This window comes from Xiphophorus maculatus, chromosome 3, assembly GCF_002775205.1.
Source record: "Xiphophorus maculatus strain JP 163 A chromosome 3, X_maculatus-5.0-male, whole genome shotgun sequence".
Classification (NCBI taxonomy): domain Eukaryota; kingdom Metazoa; phylum Chordata; class Actinopteri; order Cyprinodontiformes; family Poeciliidae; genus Xiphophorus; species Xiphophorus maculatus.
Window position 1 is genome coordinate 18,731,353 of NC_036445.1, and position 25,130 is coordinate 18,756,482.

Consider the following 25,130-nt stretch of genomic DNA (forward strand, 5'->3'; position numbering starts at 1 on the left):
ATCTCGTTAATGAGCCTTTAGTTGCATGGGCTACAATTTAAGTGCCTTATTCAAACTTATACATCTGCTGCTGCCTGAATGCTGACTTAGAACAGGATGTGACGTAGATGGTTTCCTAATCTTCTTAGTTTAATTAATCTGGACCAGGAGGCCCGGAGCTCCGCTTCTTCAGCCGCAGCAGGTTTAAAAGTGGATTTGACCGCATGAGGAGAGACCTGGAAGCCTAAGAGGAACAGGAGTCGGAGCTTCAACAGGTTGGAGTGATCTGGAAGCGGTCGTCTCCCCGCAGGATGCTGCTGCCGCTGCCTCCGCGGATGTTGCGGGGCGCTGCGGCGCGACAGGTCGCTCAGAAGCTCGCGTACAGCTCAGCGGCGCATGCGCAGGTAGGGTCTTTTTTTTAGAAAGCAATACGAAATCAACACAAAATCGAAAAGGTTAATATAAAGCAAAAATGTTGCTGTTGTACATTTCAGAAAACAGTTACTAAACATGTTAATGAAAATATTTTTATTATTTTTTTTTTTAAAATAAACCTTTGGTCAGTTTATTTGCAACTGGTGCGAACAAAAATCTATACATGTTACATAAAAAAGCATAAGCCTGCTAAACAGTTAACTTGGTAAAGTGCCACTGTACAAACCAGTTGAATATTTTTAAACAAGGTTCAAATAAGGTGAATGACTGCAGCTTATGGGCTAACAGCAGCAATTTCCACTGTTAATCTATATTAAAGCATACAGCGAAAAAATAATCAGTTTATTTATGGTTATTTTTATAAGTAAAGGTTTAGTTTCAGTCAATCTCCCATTGTGCCACAATCAAATTCAATCCATGCATAGCTAAATTACTTCAATAGTCACAACGTTCAACCAGATGCTAGATTTAATGCAACATGGTCTAATTAAGATCATGATGCCAAGAGGTCAAATAATATTTAAGAAAGCCCGATACGTTTACACTGAGGCGTTGACTGCTGCAAACATTGCCTGTTGGTCATGGAAAGGAAGAAGAAACCTAACGGACTCGCACTCAGGGTAAGCGTCTTTCTGCAGCCATTGATCGGCATTTGGAAAAAACACAAAGCATCAGTCCAGCTGTACTTTGTGGGAGAAAAGGTCTGAAAACCTCACAGTAATGGCAGAAGCAGCAGCAGCTTTCTTTTTCTTTTGCTCTGGCTTTTACTGGAGCACATTCAAGGCAAAAATAATGACTGGTAGTGACCCGTTATTCTTGTCTCAGTGCTTGAAGATTGTTACAGTTTTGTTTGCTTTTGTCTCACTTGCTTGTTAAAGATTAATTCCAGCTCCTTGATGACATGGGGTCTAGAAGATAACCTGACAACCGGCCCAAAATGTAAATGTTCTGTTGAGCCACAAAGTTAACACTTGGACCTTATGACCGGCTCTCTGCAGACCAATGCTGGCCCTTCCTGCTGAGTGTCAGACTGGTTTTGAAGTTTTTCTTGGACAGTAGAGGCTTATTTCTCGAGGCTGGAGAGCAGAAACACGTTCAGCAAGCTCTGGTGGCAATGTGATCCCGTCATCTTGTTTTTAAAAGTCACCCTGCTGGACTTTTTGGGACACTAAATGTTTCTCATAGCAGTTGAACCTCTGCATGAAGTTCTTGATGATTCAATAAATTAATTTTGGTGCAGTGTTGCCAGCAACAATATCCTTAGCTATAAAGATATTTTGATGCCAGTTTATGTTTCCTTTACCAAAAAAGCGGCTTCAAGCACAATTTCCTTTTAAGTCATCCATTCTGCTCCAATTGTCGCTTGGAGTGGTGAAGGTTAAAGTTTATTTTATAAAATGACATGAGTACATACAGTTCTTGTAGCTTAGACATTGGTAGCTGTCTTTCTATCTCTTTCACAGATGAAACCCAAAAAGGCAAAGTTTGGTCCTCTGAGTGATCAGGACCGGATCTTTACTAACCTTTATGGCCGGCATGACTGGAGGTTAGCAAACATTCATGCTCAGCTCATCCTCAGTCGTATAAAGAACCAAAACACAGTAGAAAATATGTTGATTTCAATTTGTTTTTATTCGTTTTAGACTCAAAGGAGCGCTCGAAAGAGGAGACTGGTATAAGACCAAAGAGATCGTCCTGAAAGGACCCGAATGGATCCTAAACGAGGTGAAGATCTCAGGCCTCAGAGGCAGAGGGGGTGCAGGATTCCCCACTGGGATGAAGTGGAGTTTCATGAACAAACCCAGTGATGGCAGGTATAAAGGACATCTTTCACCACATACAACCTTAATGCCCACCTCAACATTCAAGTGCATTTCCTTCTTTCCCCTGTCCAGGCCCAAGTACCTGGTAGTGAATGCGGATGAGGGGGAACCTGGGACGTGTAAAGACCGAGAGATCCTGCGTCACGACCCCCATAAGCTCATTGAGGGATGCCTCGTTGCTGGAAGAGCCATGGGGGCTCGGGCGGCGTACATCTATATCAGAGGAGAGTTTTACAATGAGTCATCAAATCTGCAGGTAGGAATACAAACACTTGATTAAAAAAACTTGGAAAAATTACAACTGTTCATATTTTCACTACAGAATCATAACCAAATGCGAAAAGAAGAATGCAGGAGGCAATTTTTTAGAAATGGCATTTAAACACCAACACGCTGGTGGGTTGGTTACTCTGTCTCTTGCTCCTGTTTCTTCTTTTTGCATTGTGAGCCTCTACTTAAACTTTGCATTGATCCACTAGAGCAAAATTCAAAACCTGTGCCCTCTTAGTCAGCCCTTACATTTTCAAAAAAGGTTACAGTGTTACCTTTCTTTTCCTTTTAAAAAGGTGGCTATTAATGAGGCATACAAGGCCAGGCTGATTGGGAAGAATGCCTGTGGTTCAGGGTATAACTTTGATGTGTTTGTGATGCGCGGGGCCGGCGCTTACATCTGCGGAGAGGAGACGGCACTCATTGAGTCTCTTGAGGGCAAGCAAGGCAAACCTCGTCTAAAGCCACCTTTCCCTGCAGATATAGGTGAGGTAAATGATCCACAGCCTCTAATCACTTCCATTAATGACTGAAGAAACAGCAAACTGGGTAAAATTATAAAACTGTAGCTGCTACATCTCTGTGTTTCACATTAAGGCGTCTTTGGATGCCCAACAACAGTGGCCAACGTGGAGACCGTTGCTGTGGCGCCTGCTATCTGTCGCCGTGGCGGAGCTTGGTTTGCCAGCTTTGGGAGGGAGAGGAACTCTGGGACGAAGCTGTTCAACATCTCGGGTCACGTGAACTTCCCATGCACCGTGGAGGAAGAGATGTCGATTCCTTTGAGAGAGCTCATCGAGAGACATGCAGGTGTGTGTTCAGTTCAGATCTGTCAATGTCTGCTTTACTGAGCTTCAAAATGATTTTGTGCTTGATGCAGGAGGAGTGAGGGGAGGCTGGGGCAATCTATTAGGAGTGATCCCAGGAGGCTCCTCCACTCCCATCATCCCTCAGCATGTGTGTAGCGACGTTCTGATGGATTTTGATGACCTGGTCCGCGCGCAGACGGCTCTGGGAACTGCAGCGGTTATAGTCATGGACAAATCAGTAAACGGACTAAATGATCTCACACTGACCACACTGTTAGTGCTAACAGAGACTCTGATTTGTTTCTTTTCACTCCTTGCAGACAGATGTGATTAGAGCCATTGCACGTTTGGTTGAGTTTTATAAGCACGAGAGCTGTGGCCAGTGCACCCCCTGCAGGGAAGGTAAGAAACTGCAACTTGATGCTGCGTTTATTGTCATGTTCTCATCGCAGGAGTGCTAAAGATTATAATTTTCTCAAAATGAAAAGCACAAAATATTCATCTTTTTCTTTTTGCTTTCAGTTTAATTTTATTCTTAATAAGACAAACATCCAGTGACTTCTACTCAAAACTAGGCTTGGGAAACTCCAATGTGTGTAGTGAATCTCTTTCAAGGAACAACTTATGCAGGAACAGAACAATGCAAAACATCATGTTATATTTTGATTTGTGTAAAGCTTTCATTTCTAATATTGGGTTACCTCTCAGTGATTTGCTTTCACTGCCCTCCTTCAGGAGTGGACTGGATGGATAAAATGATGTGGCGGTTTGTGCGAGGAGACGCAGCCGTGTCAGAAATCGACATGATCTGGGAGCTCAGCAAACAGATCGAGGGTCACACTATTTGTGCCCTGGGAGACGGAGCGGCTTGGCCTGTTCAGGTGACGCATCGAGTGCTTACGATTAAATAAATTCAACATGGGACAAATTAACCTTTTTTTTATTGAACCCCCACGTCTTTAGGGTCTAATACGCCACTTTCGGACTGACATGGAAAACCGCATTGCTCAGCATAAAGAGAAAAATCCTCCAAGGAAGCAGAAGATTGAGATGATCTGAACTGGGACGTTTCCTGCATTTTATCCAACACAATAATAAAACATCCAAGTTATAAATGATTTTTGAAGCTAAAGGTTTTAGGAAACTATTGAATTCAGCCATTTTCTGAAACATATGGCATTTAATTCCTTATCTGTCTGCAATGAGCTTAATTGGAATCCAATAAACACAGACTCAATCACCCCAATAAATTAGGTTTATTTCATAAAAGGATGAAATTTTGTAGGTGTACCACATGTAACTCCTGTATGACCTGTACAAAAGAGGAATTAGGAAAGAAAACCAACAAACAAACAGGGAGAGACACAAAAAAGGGCCAAACAGTAGGAAAAACTACTCTAAAATAAAATGGTCATTGATGTATAACATCAAACTGATATTTTTTTAATAGCTTTAGACCATTTTTTTTTTTAAATCTGCTGCTGTTCTGATTGAATTCAAAGTAAAATGTGAGGCAGACCGCCGCTCATCTGAGCCTCTATACATCCAAAAAGAAAAGGAAGTCGTGCAAATGTTCATCTTCAACCTATAATGTATGCAAAACATTAGTACGTCCACTTGTTTCCAAGAGCTGAATTAATTGTTCAAAATAGAGACACAGCTGTCAAGAAGCTGTCCTCCATCATCAGAGAGATAAGTGGTGAGAAAAAATGAGGTCCTGTAGGATTGAAGAAAGCACTGAGAGACATTTCAGCTTCATGGCGCCATCCAGAAAGGAATGGACTGCTGCTGTGGCTGCGTTTTGGCACGAGTCGGCAGAGGCGGAGGGCCGCGGTAGCCCTGAGCCCAGCTTGAAGCAGTAGAGGTGGGTGGGTGGTTACCTGCCCCATGGTTACCAAGCCACGAAGCTTTGGACGAAGGGTGGTCTTCCTCTTCATCAGAGGAGTCGCCGGAGTACGCAACTAAACCGGATCTTAGTCTTTTCACTGGCGGCTCTGCAGGAAGGAGGAGAGCAACAACAAGAGACACAAGCAGCGCGACGTGGAGGAGAGAGGAGAAAACAACAACAGATTTCAAAAGTGGCGAGTTAATCATTTCAAACACATTTTGGAGAAACAATAGACAAGTTAATGTTTATGTCAGAAGAGCAGAGGATGGGGGCACCCCGTCCGTTCGAGTAGCGGGACGGCACCAGAGGACCCCCAATCAGCGTCCAGCATCGCCACAGAGACACATGGAAGAGAAGAAAAACACAGAGAAAAAGAGAAGAACACAAAAACAGGAGAGGTTCTTATTAGCAAGGACAGAAGAAAAACTACAAACAGTCCAGACTGATGATGCCATCAGAATGCAACATTACGGTTGCATTACAGTTTTAAATAAATGACTCACAAATGCTTAAAAGTAGAGCGTTTCTCATTACTGAGCTGTGTTTCTGAGTCCTCTATAGTCCTCAAATAAAGTTGGTGAATCAAGCCCTTCGCCATATTCAACCCCTCTGCGTGTACACTAGTGACAGTTTTACTGAAAAGTCCAGTTTTTGTTAGTTTCTCTGGAGTACAAACTCCTTTTACTTGAATGCTTACAGAAAGTCAAAGGTAAAAAAGCAGATTAATTTTATAAACTTATCTTTTAACAAAAAACAGCAAATAATAACTGTCATAAAAATGTGTCTATATTTTACAGAGCAATGCATATAATGTTTTATAGTGGACCCTATGATTTAATTTGCACAAAGTAAAGACTGCAATATATTCATAGCTTAATTTAGGTTTTAATATACTGAAAGATTTTATTCTTAATTTGACATGAATATTTATTACAAATTGTCAATAAATTATTTATTAATGTGTTAATGTAACACGTATCGATGCATATTTTCTCAAAACCATCTAATAAACGACTCCGTTTCTAAAAAATTAAAGGATTTTGTTCGACTGATTTTTTTTTAAACCAGGTTTTAAAGGATTCATTTGAACCCAAAATGCTGATCTTTTTAGTAGTCAGTGAACGCACCACACTTGAGTGCTGTGAGGCTAATCTGGCACTTTTACTGAATCAATAATACTCAAAGTTAGCTGGTGTAGCTGTCAGACGAAGCACAATAAGAAGCCATTATTTCCTATAATGTGTGACATCGTTCAGGTGGCAGGAGAGCGAGAGACTTCAGCAGATAACAGAAAGGCTAAAAGCTTTTCATTCGAACCTTTTGAGGTTTGAAACTGTCTTGGAAATCTCATCTTATCTCACTAATGGGTTTAAATGACAATTTATCCCTACTGCAATCATTTTATCTTAGTTTTAAGATAACAGGAAAACTGTTGTGTTTACAGCAGCTTCTCTCATACACAGAGAAAGGCTAAAAGGAAATAAATAAGATATTTTCTTCTTATAATTCTTAAATAAAAATCAAAGATAGGCTAAAGTCAGCTACATAGGTTGGATTTAGGCTTCAAAATCCTGATTGGTGCATCTCTACTCAGAAGATATGTTGAGCCGCAACAACATATCTGGAGATTTTGAGTCAAATCAGCAAAATCCTTAAAGGAACAGCTGGTTTCAGGCTGAATGAGCTAAAACCTTTAACAATTTAGCAACAACATGGATTTGTTTGGTTTCTGTGACCCATCAGCTCATCAATCTCCAGTAAAACCACAAAAATTTGGACACAGGAGTTTTAGGAAAGGTTACATCATTCTCCTTTTTACCTCTATATAATGGAGGAGAAAAAAATGGGACCGATCTTATAAAGTAGTACAGTCCGAGTCCTGGATTTGGGCAGGGACTTGTCAATCCACAGGATAACATTCTTACCCACAAAGGCTTGGTGTAGTCTCCTGTCCTCCATCTGGTGTCTCACTCCGTTCACACGCAGGGATGTTGGTGGAGGCATCATGTGCCGACTAGGGAAAAAAAACCCCAAAAAAACAAGATGGCGTTAATAATTTCCACTCTTTGCCGTGTGCATATGGAGGACTGATCCTGCCAAAATTCACACAAAAAAATTAATTAATTGGAAAATAAAATAGAAAATAGATAGATATATCATTAAACACATTTGAAAATAAATATATTTGGAAGTAAATAAATAATGTTATTAATTTCCATATTTATTTATGCCAGGAAGCCAGAAAGTTTCTTGGGACCTGATTGGTTGAACGGAACAATTAGTAATCTAGAAACGCCTGCCACTTAACAATGCACTCGTTGGAAAAAAAGTTAAAATAAATGAATTATTGAATAAGTGTGATAATAAATACATTTAAAAAATGATTACACCATCTACACCTCTGGAAAAAATTCAGATATTACGTAAAATGATCAATTTCTTTGATTTTACTTTTTATATTTATATGTTTGAGTAAAATGAACATTGTTCTTTTATTTTATGCAAAAAATAATAATTTATTTACAGAAAATGAGAAATGGTCAAATTAACAAAAAAGATGCAATGCTGTCAGACCTCATATGATCCAAAGAAAACAAATTAATATTCATTTAGAAACAACAACCCTAATGTTTTAACTCAGGAAGAGTTCAGAAATCAATGTTTGGTGGAATAACCAGGTTTTCAAGGTGGTGACATAGGCGACTCTGATCTGGTTCAGAGTAGTTGGTTCCAGAGCTGTATATTAATTTATTTCAAATTTTACTTAGATATTGAATTATTTATTTCTTCTTTCATTTATTTATTGTTTATTTTAGAAAAATCAGACTTCTGAATGTGTACACACTAAAACATAATAAGTAAGGAGTACCTGTCCCTCTCACTCGCCGGGCCAGAGGAACTCTGCTGTGTGGGTCCTGAAGTCTCTGCGCTGCCCACTGAGAAGCCTGCACCTAAATTAGTCATATGAATGGGTCCATGCTATGAGCAGAAAAACACACAGTCACGATTAGCAGACATCCACTAAGCCCTGTCCTGACACTTCATTACTTCACCTATCAGGAGATTTCCCAGAGCCTGATTATTGGTTTTATTTGAACTGATACCTTTGTCTGAAAATCCATACAGTAGAAATTGATGAATAACACTGGAAATGAAGTAAACAGCATGCTGTACCATTTATATCAAAGCTACATTAAAGCATTAAAAGGAAGAAAGAATAAAGTGAGAGATTTTACAGATGGAAAGAGGAGCAAGGGAGAAGTGTTAAAAACGATGAGACGTCGTTACCTGATACCCGAGCAGGCCGCTGTCCCTCTCGTCCGGTACTTCCTCTGTGAAGCGTCTCTTCTGAGGCGGGTTGATCGGGGCGGCTTGGAGTGGCAGCTTGGGAGGCGCCGCAGGGGGAGCGAAATGCAGAGGAGGAAGAGTCTGCAGAGAGGAGGAAAACAAACCCACTGACAAAAACGACAACAAACCAGTCCTACTTAAATCAAATTACAGTCTTTCCACTTCAGACCAGTTAATTGATCTGGTTTCAGTAAGTCCAATTTAAGACGATTAGAACTGATGATTGTGATAAAGCTGTAGATGTTGGATGAGGTGTTTACAACCTTTTATGACCTTTAAAGAAACCCTCATAACACTGTAGCATTAAGACATCTAACAATGATGAGTTGTATCAAATCAATGATTCATCAAGAACATAATTTCTTATTTAAATGATCAGAAATAGTCTACACACCTCCAAACACCGGCAAAGTGTGTATGGTAGAGATACAAGTTGATTAATCCTATTGATTGACTAACAATTAATTGATAAGCAGCCATTTTCTTAAAAACTTAAGTTTTCTCTTGTATCAAAAGGGTCGACCATCTTTCCATAACATAAAGGACTAAATTTCCCTTAACATAAAAAAAATTATCAGTTTTGCTTCACTTAAACAGGAAATTATGGTTTTCTCATGTTATTAAACATGGACATATTTATCAAAAATAACAAAAAAGAAACCTCTTAAGTTGCTGTAAAATGAAAGATGAAAAGAATAAAATGTGTGAAACAATTCAGTCCCCATGAACAGAGAGATGTTCATACAGCAGTAGTCTGTGATTGCTCTTGAGAAATGTTAAAACTTTGCTCCATAAAGAGCACTAATTCCCGACGGAACTCAAAATCAATCGTTTTTATTGGCATCAAATTTTTTTCTAACATGTTACAATTTTTCTGTGTTGCTCTCCATTTTTGTGTTGCCACATCTTCGCCTTCATGTTTCTGCTGCTCCGTCATGCAGCTCAGCTGAATGATCACTAATAAGGTGAAGCTTAAGGAGTTTGTAAAGTGTTTAAATTTCAAAACAGAAACGCATAAAGTGCGTTTTGCATCTCTGGTTGGACCGTTTCTCTTTTCCTTTACAGAATCCCTCTACCACCTTTGTTTCGGTATAAACTGACTTCGCTTCAGGATGGCCAGCAGTGCCCTCAGATGGATGGAGGCCAAATTACAACACTAAAAGAAGGTCTAAGAGGTTAATTGATTGGAACAAATTTTAATGTAATAAATCATTCATTGACAATTAGTCATTAATTGTTTGCATCCCTAGTACATGGACTCTCTGCTGGTTTGAAAGAGACCGAAGAGAGCTGTGACTTTTTCAAGCTGCAGTTTAAATGTGCTCCTACCTGATGCAGAGAGTCTGGAGCTGAAGTGGGAATTGGAGCCAGAATGGGAGCAGGGACAGGCGCCAGAGTGGGAGCAGGGATGGACACAGCAATAGGAGCAGGAATTGGCGCAGGAAGAGGGGCGGAGCTTGGCCGTATGGGGTACTGAGAAGGCACACCATGACTGGATGACTGCATGACTGGAGGTGCAGGGGGTGGGACCGTGTAGGTAGGTGGGACAGGTTGGGGCTGGGGCGGTGGGCCAGGCACGCTGTAGCTCGGCTGGAATCCAGCTGGAGGATAGTAAGGCGGCTGAGGGGGAATCCCGTTCACTACCGGAGGCTGTGAAAACCCTAGTGGAGGAAGAGGAGAGGAACACACCGAGTCAACAGCTTTGACATGATGCACTGAGCATGCTACAGGTGTTAGATTCATAAGCAAACAGTAAATGGGCTTCACTAAATAAATACTGAGTTGAACTGACATTTACAGCAGACCAATACAAATAACTTTAACGAAATGAAAGTAAAATACTCCAAATTTGAGTTAGGACTTTACGGTGCGCAGAAAAGCTAGAGTACCTTGTTGCGTTGGCATTATTGTGTTCATTTGACTAAGGTAGCGGGAATACTCTGCATGAACCTGCAAGGAAAAAATAACTTTTAGATTCAACCAACTGGCATTTAAGAGAACATAGCAGCAACTCACACTTCCTCTAAACCTCTACATTCATGTTGCGCTTTGCAGAAGGCTGTGTTTGCAGAAAATACCTGTGGTTTCAGGCAGAGGAAAGAAAATGCTTCTGTAAATGATGTGTGCAAATTATTATCTCAGTGGAAGATCTGCAGAAGCCACAAGGCCTTTTTTTTTTTTTTTTTTTTAAACTTTGTAAGAAACCCTCCAACAGTAGCCACAAATAATAGTTTAAAACAGTGTTTGAAATGTCAGTGTGGCTAGTCAGAGGTAAACTGAGGTTGATATTTGATAAATCCACAGAAGTAACGCTTAGCAATGTGTTTTTATTGCTTATAGCTCTTAACTAGGTCTGCCGGGTAATGATTGTCATGTTAGAAATTTCGCTTCGGAGAACTTTCGTGTCATATTTGGCTTGGCGACGCCTCCTACACAGAGGTAAGAACAAATGTTCAATTTAGGAAATACACCTCTATGATCTTTAAGCCCCACTTTTACGTAAAAGTGTAAACTTGACTTTTCGATGTCACAAACTAGAACGGGGCGTTACACACGATGATCGTAAGAAACGTCAGAATTCAGGGAATTGTTCCCTTATCAGTTTGTGAAAATTCACTTTAAGGTAATTTTAGGATTTATTTGTAATCCTTTACCAGTTTTTGACTGTAAAACTTGAAAAACTAGACCCATCCATTCAAAACATTCTGGTACATTCATGTAACCGGACGATCCTCTTAATTCAATGAATTCACCCAATAAACAACCCTCTAATTAAGATTTTATTATCACTAAAAACAAGGTAAAGCAAAGGACTTAGTACTTAATGAATCATAATTACTTGGGAAATGCAAGGTGTAAATGTAACGTACAAAACAACATTTGACAGTGTCAGTAATTACTGTACTCACCGTCAGAAGGAGATTCTCACACAGGGTTTTTGCTGCAGCCAGTCCTTCTGGTTTAGGATGACTGTGGAGGAAAACGTCGACATTTAATTTTACTGCTAAACGGATGGATAAATCAACAGTGAAGACACGGACAGGAAGGTTCTCAAAGCATCATAAACCTGCGAATAAAATACTAAATAAACATTAAGCTTAAAATAAAAATGTAACATATAACGCTGACTAACTGCTTTTATTTAAAGATAAAATACATGTACACATTATTAGATATAATTAGGTCTTGTAACAAAGATCCACACAAATCATCTTCTAAATTTAGTAGTAGATGATAATAAATAAATGGTTCATTAGACGTAGAGCCTGCAGTTGGCATGATGCTTAGGAATGAAAAGATTATTACTCTTATTGATTATGGTGATAATATTTTCATTTTAAAATGAAATTAACATTAAAACTCTCTGTGGTAACTGCAATATTAAAAACAGTGTTGTTGGAATAAATGTAGATTTAGCTGAGCAATGAAGACTTTTGAAAAGATGTTTTTGACTGTACAGGTTACAGGAGAAACCAACCTGAGTAGGCGACTGATCTGCCACATTAGTTCCTTATTAACCAACAGAAATGTTATTTCCAAATATTCTGAATAATTTGTTTTTTAAACTTGTTTCACTTGTTTTTAACTTCTTAGATTTCTTAGATTGCTCCACAGGACTGTCAAAACTAAGTTTTTTTTGTCTGAAGTAGTGATGAATATTTTTTTTTACAGCAGATGAACTGAGACAGAACTTTCTACAAACCTTTACGATAATCGCTTTTGAAGTGTGCTGAACTTCAAAAATGATATATTCATGCAGGGTATCTATGCTACAACAGTATCATCTAAAACAGTCTGAATTATCATGCTATTGTCGCAGGTGTGTTGCCGATTTGTGAGCAAAGCTGACCAGAGCTCCAGGTTTTTTATTACACCAGGCTGAATCCTTTAGGATTTAAATCTGTTTCCATGATGCAACTTTCCTTGCCAGGTCTCTGTATTTCTATCAGCTGTGTCAAACACACTATGATTGAAGCACATCCAGGCTGAGTGGCTTGTGGAGACAGCAAAGCTCTATTTTTACTTTGCAAGGCAGAACAAACAACTACAGACGCACACATAATAAAATACAAATGAGCTCTGTGCTGCAAGAAAAAGAAAACAGTATTGATGACGACAGAGGCAGAGCAGCTTCATGGACTTCAGAGAGATTGTTCAGAGGAAGAACAAACGCAAACAAAAATCAGCTGCTGCCAAATCAGGAAGAAACAGAAACTACTCTAAGTTTGACTTAATAACAAAATTAATTTATGTGCATCAGAGCCACTGTGTTTAACCCTTCAGGAGGTTTCAATTTAGTGCATTATAGTCAAAGTATTAGTCCTGCATTATTCATGTTTATATAAGAATAAAAATGCCTCCTTTAGACTGCCGAGCATTGATCCAGAAAGTCCTGAAAGACAGATAAATGGGGGCCAGTGATGATCTTGGGGTGTCACTAAGATAAAAATCCAGACAGAAAGAAGAGCTGGAATACAAAGAGGATGAGGCTTAAACCAAGACACAGACACCCGACTCACAACATAAAGGCCAAAGATTAACATAAATACATAAATAATTCAGACTAATTTAATCTTTCTCTCCTTTCTAAAGTTATTATTCATTAAAAAGTATTATTCATATGAGACTCTCATGAGGGGGGTTAGGAGATCTAATCTTTTACATTTTTGACGTGTCACATTTACATCTGTAGTCATTTTATTATGTGGGCGTTTACGTGATAATGCAGGCATCTTAATAAATTCAGAGCAGAAGGTGATGCTGCAGAAAGCAAGGGGGATTAAAATCATTAACAAATCATTTAACATTTTGACAGATTTATTGACAGATAATTATTAGTTCAGCTTTTTTTCTTTTCTTAACTTAGGTATAGCTTGATACCAAGAGCCGACATGTCCCTACATTAGAGTGAGATAATTGAGAGTTTAATGTTATTTTACTAAACGTTTTGCAATCCAGACAGCGGGACTCACCTAATGTAAATGTACATGGGTTCAAAAGCCTCGCGTCCAGAAGCGGGCTCTAAACAGCCTGATCCTTTTCCTCGGAGGAAAACTTTGGCCCCAGTCTCGGCCTGAATGTGCTGCAGATAGGAGCAGGCGGGGCCCTCCACTCGCTCTTTGACCACAAACCCAGGGACGGCGTGCTCCAGGCCCACAAAGATCTTATCCTGAACATAATGCATCTGAAAACAAGAAAGAATGAAAGGCATAGAAGGAATTAAAAAAAGAACAACAAATGTTTACAATAAGTTGCTTCTTTCAGAATTGCAGAACTTTTAAAAATGGAAGATGAATGTAACAGGACGTCACAACCTCAGGAATGTTTGAGCTATATAACATAAGATGATTAATAACTCATTGATTACATTAACAAAATCTAAAACTGTGTCAAGGTAAACGACCTTCCAACTCAAATTAGATGCTTAAACAAAAATGTTCTCGCTAAGTTTTCTGACATTTGGCAAATAAAAATAATTTGGATGATGCTATCTGACCTAAAACAAGAAAAGTTTAGTTTGATTTATCTTCAGACAATGAGAGAAAATGTATATGTCTCTCTTGACTAGGTGTATGAACTTACACCTGATAAATGTTTTCTAAATTTAAGCTTTTAATCAAACATTTGATTGCATTTTATTGCAAAGGTCTGCAGTTTGAATATCAAGCATTTCAAGGATTTTACACAGAAATCAAGCACTTTCCAAACCTTGAAAACACCTCATTGAAATTCAAGCATTTTAAGTCCCCGTATGAAAACAGCCCGGCTCCACCTCCCTTCACTCCCTACCTGCCTATTCTGCCAAAAACCTACAAAGGAGTTTGATTTTGAAAATACATACATTTTATAACCAAGCAGGCGGACCAGCAGCTGCAAAGCTGAACTAAAACACAGCCATCTACTGATAAACCAACTCACCCCTGACTGAAAGTGAGGTTTGTGGTTCGTCGCCGGGGGCAGCGAGGGTGCAGGTGGGTTGTGTTGTTGGTAGATGGTGACTGAGGCTCCACTGGGGGAGAAAGATGGAGCGGCTGATGAAGCCGTTGCAGCTTTTACGACACCGTTAGTAATGATTTCCTTGATTCTATTAACTGCTCCTGAAAAATGAGGGGGGGAAAAATCTGAATTATCACCTGAATCTGGCATACATTCACAAAATAGGCCACAATATATTTGTAGAGTACTGACTGTCGACAAGCTCTCTTGTCTGTCCTTGAACATGCAGATACAAAGGTCGGTCCCTGTGAGGAATGTGCAGAAACACACTGAATGAATAAGCATGGAAAGTGTTAAGTAGTGGTGAAAACAAATGACTAAATTATTCACCCTAACAATGCTTTGTTCTTTTCATCTGCTGTCATGTACCGCCCTCTGGTCGAAACTGCAGCTCCGCTCACTTTACTGATCTGCAATCAAGTCACATGGTTGGTACCAAAGATGTCAGAGAACAGTCAACTTCATTCAACATGCAAGATTTGCTGCTGACCTCTTCCTGTGTCTGTCCGCGTGTGAGGAGATTTCGACAGGATAGAGGGACATCGTTGATCTCGACTTCAGCGACCACCAGGTCATCTTTGGCTTTTGTTGGGGCCGGAGGCTTCCCAGCGCCAACAATCTGACAAAGGAAGGATAACAATGCAAAATATTAAACTGTATTTCTAAGAAATATTTAAAATATTTATATTAATTTACCTATTTTTAGATAAAGTAGTTGCTAATACCTGAAAGTAGGCAGAAACTCTGCATCTCTGGCCTTAAAGCACTTTCTATTATATAAATATATATAAAACTGGTTCCTCCATTTCAAATATTCATGAATATACAAGGTTTCCCCCAAAAAACTTGCTACGCCTGGTGGCTGTGCGCTAGGGCAGTCATTCATCCAGCGGCCCGTCGTGTTTTTGAGTTAAAAACTGTATAAATTTGACAGGAAATTTGAAAATATCACTTGATAATTATGTTTATTGAAAGATTTGAAGAATAACACCTGAACACCAACTATAAAGTCTTAAAAAATGCAATGCATTTTAAAAAGACTTAAATAAATAAGCAGTGCTAAGCCTGATGGGGGCACAAGTAAACCCTGGTGGCCCGCCAGGCTTACAACCCTGATTATGTCTGTCATGTTTGTACAGCTGACCAGATAAATGAGTCAAAGTCCCCCACTTATGAATTATCCATGTGTAGCTTTACATCTGGAGTCATGCACATATTTGTGCATCCACGCAAAGATCACCAGCTTCTTTAGAATATGCTGCTTTTACAACATCTCAATCTACTGCATAAGCATCAAAGATGCTTCCTCAAAATTAAGTCCAGACAATTTTGTCAGCACCATACAACTGCATCTAAAAACTTCATTCACATATAACACTTTAACAAACTCAAAGTGGCAGAATTTTTAGAACAAAAGTTTGTCATGAATTTGATGATACTTCTACAGTGGTCATTCTTTGCATGTAGAAGAAAATAAAATAGTATATAGAAGGCCTAATGAATGGATAATGAACAGAAGGGAGTATGAACGAATTGGTGGATAAACTAAGACACCTTATGGATGACTGGACTAAAAGGGGGGCACAAACAAACGGACGGATAGATTACTGTAATAAATGGGCAAACAGATTATTTTCCAGTTCTTTTCTTGTGTTACAAATCTACAAATTACTGCATTTGTGCAAACAACAGGTCAGACTTCACTCTCAAACACATAAAGTCACCAAATAAAATATTTATATCTAAAGAGCTAAATATATAGATATATATTCCAACGCTTTATTTCCATACTTCTGTGGTTTGCATAGAAACCCTGATTCTATTAACTTTCTGACAATCCCAAATCATCAACATCAACCTTAACTTTGACACAGATAATGTATAAGTTATGTGTAGATAGCATAGACTACATACTTTAAAACACTTAGTAGTAAATATTAATCAGCATTACCAACGTCAAATTACCAGGCTATGAGATAATGTTTACATTATAAAATCAGCATTTCAAAATCTTATCTCAAATGTTGCCAAGTGTTTACTATGATCTTAAATAAATGCAATTCAGTGTAAACAGAAATACAAACCATCTCAAAGTTTGTTTGTTTTTTTAAAGCAATTTACTTGTTAATTTCCAACATGCTTGTACTTCTTTACCTTGTCAGATGATAGCGGGGAGCTAATTTGAGACGGTTTGAGTTTCCCTTTGGCCACCAGCATAGCGTTGATCTTGGCAGCCACCGCCGCTGCAGCATCCAGAGCCCCGCAAGGCGCAGCCTCAGCCTCCCTCATCCCGCCGGAGCCTCCAGTCCCAGCGTCGGGCTGGTCCCACTTGCTGCGGCGCCTGAGAAAGCAGAAAAGGGGGGGAAAATCATTTGAAGGAACAGCTGTAACTTTCCTATGCTAGCATTAGCTCCTGCTAACAACTAAAACGGTAAATCGATATTAGTATTGATGTCAAAGCTGGTCTAAGATTACCTTTAAATAAATCACAACGGTGTTAGTTTTATTGTTATTCAACGTGAATCACAATAGAAGAAGTCAGACAGAACACCGACATGATTACATAAGAAGGCTAACATTAGCAGGCTAGCCGCGGCTAACTGAAGGCATTTAAATTTCATGTAATATTCCACAGGAATTCACATAAACAGTTAGCTTTTACACCTACCCGCTGTTTTGGGTTCCACAAAAGGACATTAATGTCACGTCAAACCCTAATTAGTCTCACAACGCAAACAAAAATGTATGCTTGGAACCTCCTTCGGGCTCTGCACGGTTCCTTCAGCTGGCTGTGGCTGCTTGCTCTCCGCTGCTTTCCTCCGTAGTTTCCGCCTCCGGTGTTGTCCCAGATCAACGCAGTTCCCAAATAATTCCACTAGATGGCGCCAAACGCAAGCAAAAAGTCCTCGACGTTCGAGTAGGCTGCGACTGCAGCTGCTACTTCTGACCCGCTTTTCATCGCTTTTGGATCACACGTGGCGAGGTGAAATAAAAGTCTGTAGTACAAAAAAAGGGACGGATTTCGTTGTTGGACTTGCTTCAGGATTAAGCTAAGTTTTCCCACTTGCTACATCTTTAAATGTCTTTCAAAATGCATGCAACTTTAGTTTGCTTTTTTTCCCTAAATTATAATGAAGTTTAATCTTAAAACTTAAAATTAACTGCATTTTAAGTGCCTTGTTCCTACTTGATTTGTATTTTTATTGGGTTTGTTAAAATATTTACCATATCGTTGACTTTTAAGGGTTTTTAATTTGAATTTGGTTTTTAAGAACAGAGTTAAACTTTTGCCAGAACTTAAAAGTGATCATCAACTGCTTCCTTATTCTAAAAATTATTTTTAAATATTATTTTCACTTATATCTGATTAAGCATGGAAACTTGTTACATTTGATGTAAAGTAAAACAGGAGTACTCAGAAATTGGCTACATCATTTTAAGAATTTAGCTATTTTTATAACATTGTCTTTGCAGTTATTTAATAAAATCAGAATTAAATTGCAAATTCAAGATGCAGTTGCTGGCAGTCACTTCCTGACGGCTGTCACCAACATGCAGCCAGTTCAGGGTCACAGGCTGCAGCATCATGCTTGCACATTTTAAAATTGCGCAGGTTACTTGTTTATGCAAAGTCACCCGGGCTGGTGTGCGATTACTGGCCACCCAGGAGCTCAGAGAAAGGTCCAAGGTACCCTGGAAAGTGAGAGCACTGTATAGGGGGGAGTGACTCTGGGTATCTGTTATGTGCCTTAGAATAATAAGGCTTCTTCTCTAAATAATGGCTGCACTTTACCGCCACAACTCACCGAATATTAATTTTCCTTTCAGTTCTGTGCTTAAAGTACTATAATATTTTTAAAATAACTTCATGCAACAGCAAATTAACATTTTATTGACAGGCATTTTAATTAGTTGCAGCTGAACTGAACTAGTTCATTCAGTGTGTAAACTCCTCACAGCTTATGACTAGAGCGTCTTCTGCAGCGATGAGCCATTGAGATTATAGGAGTCCCTCCTGTCTGGGACAACAGTTAGCTGGTTGGGTCAGTTACTCGGCCACCTGAGCTGCAAGTTCAGTCACAGACAAATGAGTGGAAGAACTTGTTGAGTAACATACTGTACATGCTGTGCAGACATTTGAAGGCCAATCATTTATTTGGGATTTGTAACTGCATAGTTGCATGTCAACCTTATTTGTAAACACGTTGATCCAAAGTTATTTTAGACTCTGTGAGATGACAAAGTCTAATGTGTTACTTATAGGAGTAGAAACAGTGTTTGATAGTTCCCACAGTCACCACAAATGACAAAGAGGCACAAACATGACAACAGTTGAACATTTTTTTCGGTCTGATGCTCATTCTCATCAACATAAAAAAACAGCAACAGTGATGACAAATTAAGTAGGTTGGTTTTGCAGTAATCTGCAGGAACTGCACCAGCTGAAAAAATAATCAACTTTGAGAAATATTATGCATGGCACTCTATACCGCTTGCAAAAACTAATCTGGATGCTCTTTAAATATTTAGTCCCAATTCTTTTCTTGTGTTACAAATCTACCTAAATTACTGCTTTTGTGCAGACAACTGGCCAGTCTTCATGGTCAAACACATACAGTCAAAAAATATATATTATAGACAGACAGACAGACAGCTAGTAGGACAAAAGCAAATTTGATACAAAGACCATTTATGTCTTTAAAAGTCCTTAAAAATACATTAAAATTCTTAAATCCTTAAAATTATTTTTAAATGCTTATTGTCACAAAATGTTTGTCTGGGTTGAAATGTGCTGTACATTTCAGAGGGTGTTCTCCATCACCTTTGTTTTCTCCCCATAGAGTTTGATTTGCAGAGTGAAGACGCTTCTCTGGTTTTTCGTAAGCTCCTCCTCTAAGTTGGTCATCCAGGCATTGATACATTTAGGTAAAATTTCAATGGAAATAGCTACTACAGGTCAGTTTTTTTGTCTCAGATCTCTGGTCTAGCAGTGAAACCCTGGGGTTCATGTGGGGTCAGAGGTCAGCAGACCCTGCTACTTCTGACCCGCTTCTCATCGCTTTTGGATCACACTTGGCGAGGTGAAATAAAAGCCTGTAGTGCAAAGAAACGGAAGGATTTCGTTGTTGGACTTGCTTCAGGATTAAGGTAAGTTTTCCCACTCGCTACATCTTTAAATGTCGTTCAAAATGCATGCAACTTTAGTTTGCTTTCTTACGCCTGCTTTGACAGGAGTGACAACTTGCAGGGGGTACGTTGCGAGAGTAAAAAGCTCAAAGCAAACGCTGAGAGGGAGACTGTGTAAGAGAGGCATTCTGTGGTAGGAGCAGGAGTGCGAACTGTAACTTGCGTGTTGGTTAATGTAACCCCTGACCTCTGGGGGGGGTCCGCCTGATCTCGGTGGCTGACACCGGGGTGTGAGATCAGGGGACGTGACGGGAGGAGGGCGCCTCTCGGAGGCGTTGGACAAAGAAACAGTGTAAGAACCTGGTTTTCACTGTTTGCTGTTAGGCTGGTAATTGCGAACTGTTTTTTCTTTAATGTGGGTGTGTGTTTCACACGAGAGGCCGGCTGGTTTTCCTGGAACTGATTTACAGGACTGTGAAAAATTATTCTTGCCTCTTCCTCCTTTCCTCATTATGTCGCATTACACAACAATGCCAGTGTACTTTACTGGAATTTTATGTCATATAGACCAACACAATGGTGAATAATTGTGAAGTTGAAGAAAAATAAATGGTTTTCAATTTTATTAATGCGTGAAAATCTGAAAAGTGTGGTGTGTTGGATATATTTTCCAGCTTTGCACATCTAGAGATTGACATTTTTGTCAAATTTTCTTTGTAAAATACATCAAGCTCAGTCACATGGAGAACATTGGTAGCAATTCATTTCCAAGTCAATTGGATTTAGATCTGAACTTTTTTGGTCTGGCTTCTCAGACTTCATGTTTAAAGGTCCATGTTGTTTGAGATTTATTTAAGGTCAAATGTCTGCTAGTGAGCAAATCACTTTTATTTAATCTGTTTACAATTTGCAAACAGAAAAACTTCAGATTTTGCCTACAAATGTTTGTTTTTGACCTAAAGCCACTTTAATTGTTGACAGTAGAAAGTAACTAGAACAATTTTTTGCCCTAACTGGATCAGCAAGGGACTTTCAATTGAAATAAGATGCACCAATTATATAAATTAACACTGGGTAAATAAAATATGGTAAGTTGTTTTGTCATTTGGCCTTAAAGTATGTTATTTTTTGCTTCAGAAATGTTTAATTTCTGTTTGGGATAATATACTATATTGAATCCTTGTAGCGGTTTGATGTTTTTCATAAAACAAAGTAAGAAGTAAAATAGAGGTTCTTTAAGTAACACGTTTTATATTGTAGGCACTTTTAAAACTTGTCTTATGTTTACAAAGATTGTTCAAAGCTTATGAAATTACTTTAAACTTTTCCACATCTTTCTCCCTGACCTGTTTGCTGCGTTGCTTGTTGTCCATGATGCTGCTTGGTTATTAAATGTTCTCTAACAAACTTCACCGAACAGCTGGATTTATAATGAGTTTAAATAGTTCATTGTTACTAAATATGTGACCTCTGACAATGCAATCCAATTGGTTACACCTGATTTTAGTTGCAGGTATAGGGGGTCAGATTAAAATGTATTTTATTTGTAAAAAAAAAAAAAAAAAAAGAAGAAAAGAAATCCTTGTATTACTTCCCTTCCACCTAGTCACGAGTGGCCATGGGCCATGTGTTGGTCATAAAATATTCCAATAAAATGCAACAAAAAAAGTTTAAGAGGTGTGAATACTTTTCCAAGTTAAGGCAAGATGCAAAGTTGTGCATCTTTAAATCCCACTGTGACCATCTGAACTGTCATCTTTGTACCAAAGGAGTTGGTGCAGAAAAGACGAAAAACAGATGAGGGGGGATTGAATTTACCAGAGGGGAATCTTTTTTGTGTATGTCTAGAGTGGGAGCCTCTTCTGCACCTCACAGCATGAATTTGGCCCGCGCTTTGGCCTTGTCTCGCCTGCGCAGCGGGGTGCTTTCCTGACCGGGCCGCCCAGGGGAGGGGTACCTGCAGCCGCCTCCGATACTGGCCAGGAGGGAGAGCCTGGTGGGCGGGATGGGACGAAGCTGGAATGGAAAGAGGCTCGGTGGTTCCAGGAACTGACATGTGCTGGAGTTATGAAATCTTCAGGTAGAACACAGTAACGTAGCTCTAAAAGAAAATATTTGCTCTTGCGTTTCCCAGCGCCCAGCAGAGGAAGACGCTGCTTTAAGTCTCAGGGTGAAATCAAAAGCTTCTGTTCCAGGGGAGGACGAAAGTTATTATTGGAGCAGGTCGGCTGGCGCTGGCAACGTATGAACCAAGAACAACACCAAGTTTATGGATCAGGCGGTCTCCTCACTGAGACAATATTTTCCATCCATTTTGTTTGGTTGACCAAACATCATGTATTCAAAGTTTATCAAACACTCAGTCATCCCTGCAGACCTGAAGGGAGTTTAATCACATGATATATGGAGTTCTGCCCAAAAACCTGTCCTGTGTGCAGACTCAGAGAAATTAAACCACTCTGTGTGCTTTAATATCTGCAAAGTATGATTTTTGGAAGCATTTCACCTTACATGAGGTGGAAGCCTCCATCTTCTGTCATTGTGGTATGACCTAAAAGTCCAAGAATCACAAGGTTTTACTTGGAAGCTCGTGATTTCAAATGAAGTTGGCTCTTCGTCTGCGAGAAATTCCATCCAAATGGACAAATGTGCTGTGCAAGTTTCAGCTGTCTGCTAAAGGTGAATGGATTTTGCATTAACTTCACAACAGAAGCGCCCCCTGTGTTGTGCCTGCACATGGCTGTGGAGAATATAAATGCATCTGGAACATTATGTTCAGAGGTAACCGGACTGAGTAACTGGAAACACATGGCACACTGGAATAATGGCCTCTGTAGCTTCTCCAGGTGCCATGATTCGCCATGTAACGCTCTTATTCAAATGCAAGTGCAACAAATATACATGCATGACATTAATGATCTATTTGACCTGTCAAGTTCTTCACTTTGATTCATTTTGAAATCAAAAATACAAATGCGTTTGAATTTACTGTGCGTTTTTTCCTAGTCTATACAAAATCGAATATTTACAAACCGTTTACATATTAACTTAAACCACATTTAGTAGCCATCAAAAAGGTCCGCAACGCAAATTTTGCCCAGATACTTGTAAATAAATATAAAAATGTCAGAGGTTTAATAATTGCTTACTTTATCCATTTAAAGCCCAGTTGTATGTGTTTTGGATGTGACTGTCTTATTGAAGCTTCAACCATTTGTGGATTTAAGGTGAGGTTAAAAAACTTGTAGGTAATTCTCCATTTTTCATCAATTTTGATGGAATAATCGACCTTTTGAGAATTAAAATTTAAAAAGTAAACAAGACCCTAATAAAGATGGCTTGACTATAATTCTAACATGAGTCTTAGACAAAATTCTCAATAAACTCAATCTTATTCACTCAATTCTTGTTTTAAAAAGTCATTTTAGTTCTTACTTGTATAATTATCTCACTGTGGAAAAAAAAACATTAAATGTCCCAAAATTATTGTGATTTTCATGTTTCTGATAAACGTATGTAAACTTTAGACAAAACTCCTGGAAGCTGTTTAATGTCAACACACACCTAAACCCTACTAGTAGGTCAAAATGTTTATTCTCAGTCACTTCTTTTGGATTAGTAAAGAAAAATTCAGGCTATTTAAAGCCCAGACATTATGATTAGTTGTTTATGTCACTTTTTCCTTCCAAATACTGCAAATATGTAGATTTGAACAACACCTTTACCCTAATTACTATTTAAAAATGAGCAGTATTCAAATTATTTTAAAAGAATTATGTAATGAACTTTTTTTGGTGTGAAGTTTTCTTCTAATATTTAGTTTAGAGCTACAATAAAAGATACAGTTTTTCATAAAAACCTTTTAGTAAATGTCTTCCATTAAGTTTAGCAAATATATAACGGCATAGGACAAATTTTTCTCTTTTTTTTTTGTCAGACTGACTCAAAGTTTTAAAGGTACATTTTTGGGGAGTCAATTAATTATCTTGTGTGTTTTTTCTATCCTAAAAGTTCTCAGAGGTATGTAGCAGTCCAGTGTGGGAGACAGATATGAGTCGTAAATATATCAAACCAGCAAACATCTCATCCCACGGTCAATTTCTTAAACCCCAAGACATCTCCTCCCAGACACCATCCGTCCAAACATTTAGCGCATCTGACTGTGCAAGTGCGACGCCACTATCCCATTTGTTCTAGCATCCCCCCCCCCTCATCCTTTCTGCTTGCTGTCAAACAACAGTATTTGCTCATCTGTGTCAAAGAGCAGCAGGATCTGCAGTGCAGCCTTTGAGTCAGACAGACAGATTTGGGTTTTGTCCTTACAGGAAAAGTAAAAAAAAACACAGGGCAACTAAAAAACAAACTTTCCATTTTTCTCTTTTCCTTCTGTATTGGAAGAAACTATGATGGATAGCCTTGACCACTCTTTTGGTTACCTTTTGTGCCATGGTGTATTGTTTGCTAGAGATCCAAAATTAGAAAATAACTTCTGTATTAAAGAGGAAATAACTGTATTAAATATAGAGAGCAAATCCTTTATTCAGGAATATATGCGACAATAAAAACCTAATTTAGCATCAATAGCAGGAAAGGCCATGCAGCACATTGTGTAATTAATGACAATAAGTACATTTTTACCCAAACCCAAACATGCAGGTCAAGATTACAGAAAACTCGTTTTTCTTAAAGATATGTCAAAGGTCAGAAGCAGAAAACAAAAACCCTGCAGACATGCTCAAACATAATTTATTATGTCAACAAACAATGTCTCAGAAAAATATCCCCTTGAGTTCCTGGCCAGACACAACCAGTTGTCTAAAAATAAACATTTTCATTGAGTTTTTTCTAAAAACAAGCAGAAATGTGTCAGAGGGTTCACTGGAAATGCAACACATTCGCAACATATGATATCTGGTCTGCAGTCTTAAAATTGTTGTTTTTATTTGCATAATAAACCAGTCGACTCCATTTCTTTGTACATGTAATTTCTGTAGATATTAATTATTGCTATGTTAAATACTGAACAAATTAAAAAATATATAAGCAATTCCATCCACTGAGATAAATTTGTGCCTTTCAACAATATTCACACCTTGAACTTTTTCACATTTTTTCTCGTTAAAATCACAAACGTCTGTGTGTCTTATTTGAACTTTTTGGTATTGACCAACACAAATTTGTGCATATTTGTGACGTGGAAGGAAAATGGTACATGACTCTCAAAATGTCTTGCAAATAAAACTCTAAAAGTTGTAGTCTTTATATTTGTTCAGCCCCTTTCACTCCAATAATCTGAAATAAAATTCATTGCAATCTTTTGAAATCTTTAGTGAACACAGCCCAACAGTTTGTGGCTTTTTCTTAATCTAAATCCATCTGTTCTGTGAAGTCATTGGACAATAAACAGCATCAAGGCGACCAAGAAACACAGCAGAGTCAACGTTGTAAACTTTA

At 38.7% G+C, this 25,130-nt stretch overlaps 2 protein-coding genes across 6 annotated transcripts; one reads left to right on the forward strand and one right to left on the reverse strand.

Annotated features, from left to right (window-relative positions):
• Positions 1-157: 157 nt before the first annotated feature.
• Positions 158-4,474, forward strand: LOC102224224 (NADH dehydrogenase [ubiquinone] flavoprotein 1, mitochondrial-like). Of its 3 annotated transcripts, XM_023330804.1 has the most exons (10): positions 158-383; positions 1,878-1,960; positions 2,058-2,228; positions 2,310-2,493; positions 2,804-2,993; positions 3,105-3,317; positions 3,388-3,554; positions 3,637-3,718; positions 4,052-4,197; positions 4,280-4,474. In XM_023330804.1, the coding sequence occupies exons 1-10, from the start codon at positions 291-293 to the stop codon at positions 4,373-4,375; spliced, it is 1,425 nt and encodes a 474-aa protein (XP_023186572.1). In that variant the 5' UTR covers positions 158-290; the 3' UTR covers positions 4,376-4,474. The 3 variants fall into 3 exon arrangements, with proteins under 3 accessions (XP_023186572.1, XP_023186570.1, XP_023186571.1); XM_023330802.1 differs by having other exon boundaries at positions 2,058-2,493; XM_023330803.1 differs by having other exon boundaries at positions 2,058-2,493; positions 4,052-4,361.
• An 82-nt stretch (positions 4,475-4,556) lies between these two features.
• khdc4 (KH domain containing 4, pre-mRNA splicing factor) lies at positions 4,557-17,378 on the reverse strand. Of its 3 annotated transcripts, none has more exons than XM_005798817.3 (14): positions 17,218-17,378; positions 16,704-16,890; positions 15,040-15,168; positions 14,880-14,959; positions 14,742-14,794; positions 14,472-14,650; positions 13,526-13,737; positions 11,462-11,522; positions 10,442-10,502; positions 9,882-10,213; positions 8,493-8,633; positions 8,074-8,183; positions 7,130-7,218; positions 4,557-5,310 (listed from the first exon to the last, which is right to left on the reverse strand). In XM_005798817.3, the coding sequence occupies exons 1-14, from the start codon at positions 17,244-17,246 to the stop codon at positions 5,072-5,074; spliced, it is 1,902 nt and encodes a 633-aa protein (XP_005798874.1). In that variant the 5' UTR covers positions 17,247-17,378; the 3' UTR covers positions 4,557-5,071. The 3 variants fall into 3 exon arrangements, 2 of the variants coding, with proteins under 2 accessions (XP_005798874.1, XP_023186563.1); XR_002752537.1 differs by having other exon boundaries at positions 5,300-5,310; positions 8,074-8,155; XM_023330795.1 differs by lacking the exon at positions 4,557-5,310 and having other exon boundaries at positions 7,125-7,218; positions 8,074-8,155.
• Positions 17,379-25,130: the final 7,752 nt, after the last annotated feature.

Coding starts and splice junctions, on each gene's coding strand:
- LOC102224224 (XM_023330802.1), top strand. CDS start 291: ATGCTGCTGCCGCTGCCTCCGCGGATGTTGCGGGGCGCTGCGGCGCGA. Junction 3,555..3,636: donor TTATAGTCATGGACAAATCA/GTAAACGGACTA, acceptor CACTCCTTGCAG/ACAGATGTGATTAGAGCCAT. Junction 3,719..4,051: donor GTGCACCCCCTGCAGGGAAG/GTAAGAAACTGC, acceptor GCCCTCCTTCAG/GAGTGGACTGGATGGATAAA.
- khdc4 (XM_005798817.3), bottom strand. CDS start 17,246: ATGTCCTTTTGTGGAACCCAAAACAGCGG. Junction 13,738..14,471: donor AACCTCACTTTCAGTCAGGG/GTGAGTTGGTTT, acceptor TCTTGTTTTCAG/ATGCATTATGTTCAGGATAA. Junction 8,634..9,881: donor CTCCAGACTCTCTGCATCAG/GTAGGAGCACAT, acceptor TCCTCTCTGCAG/ACTCTTCCTCCTCTGCATTT.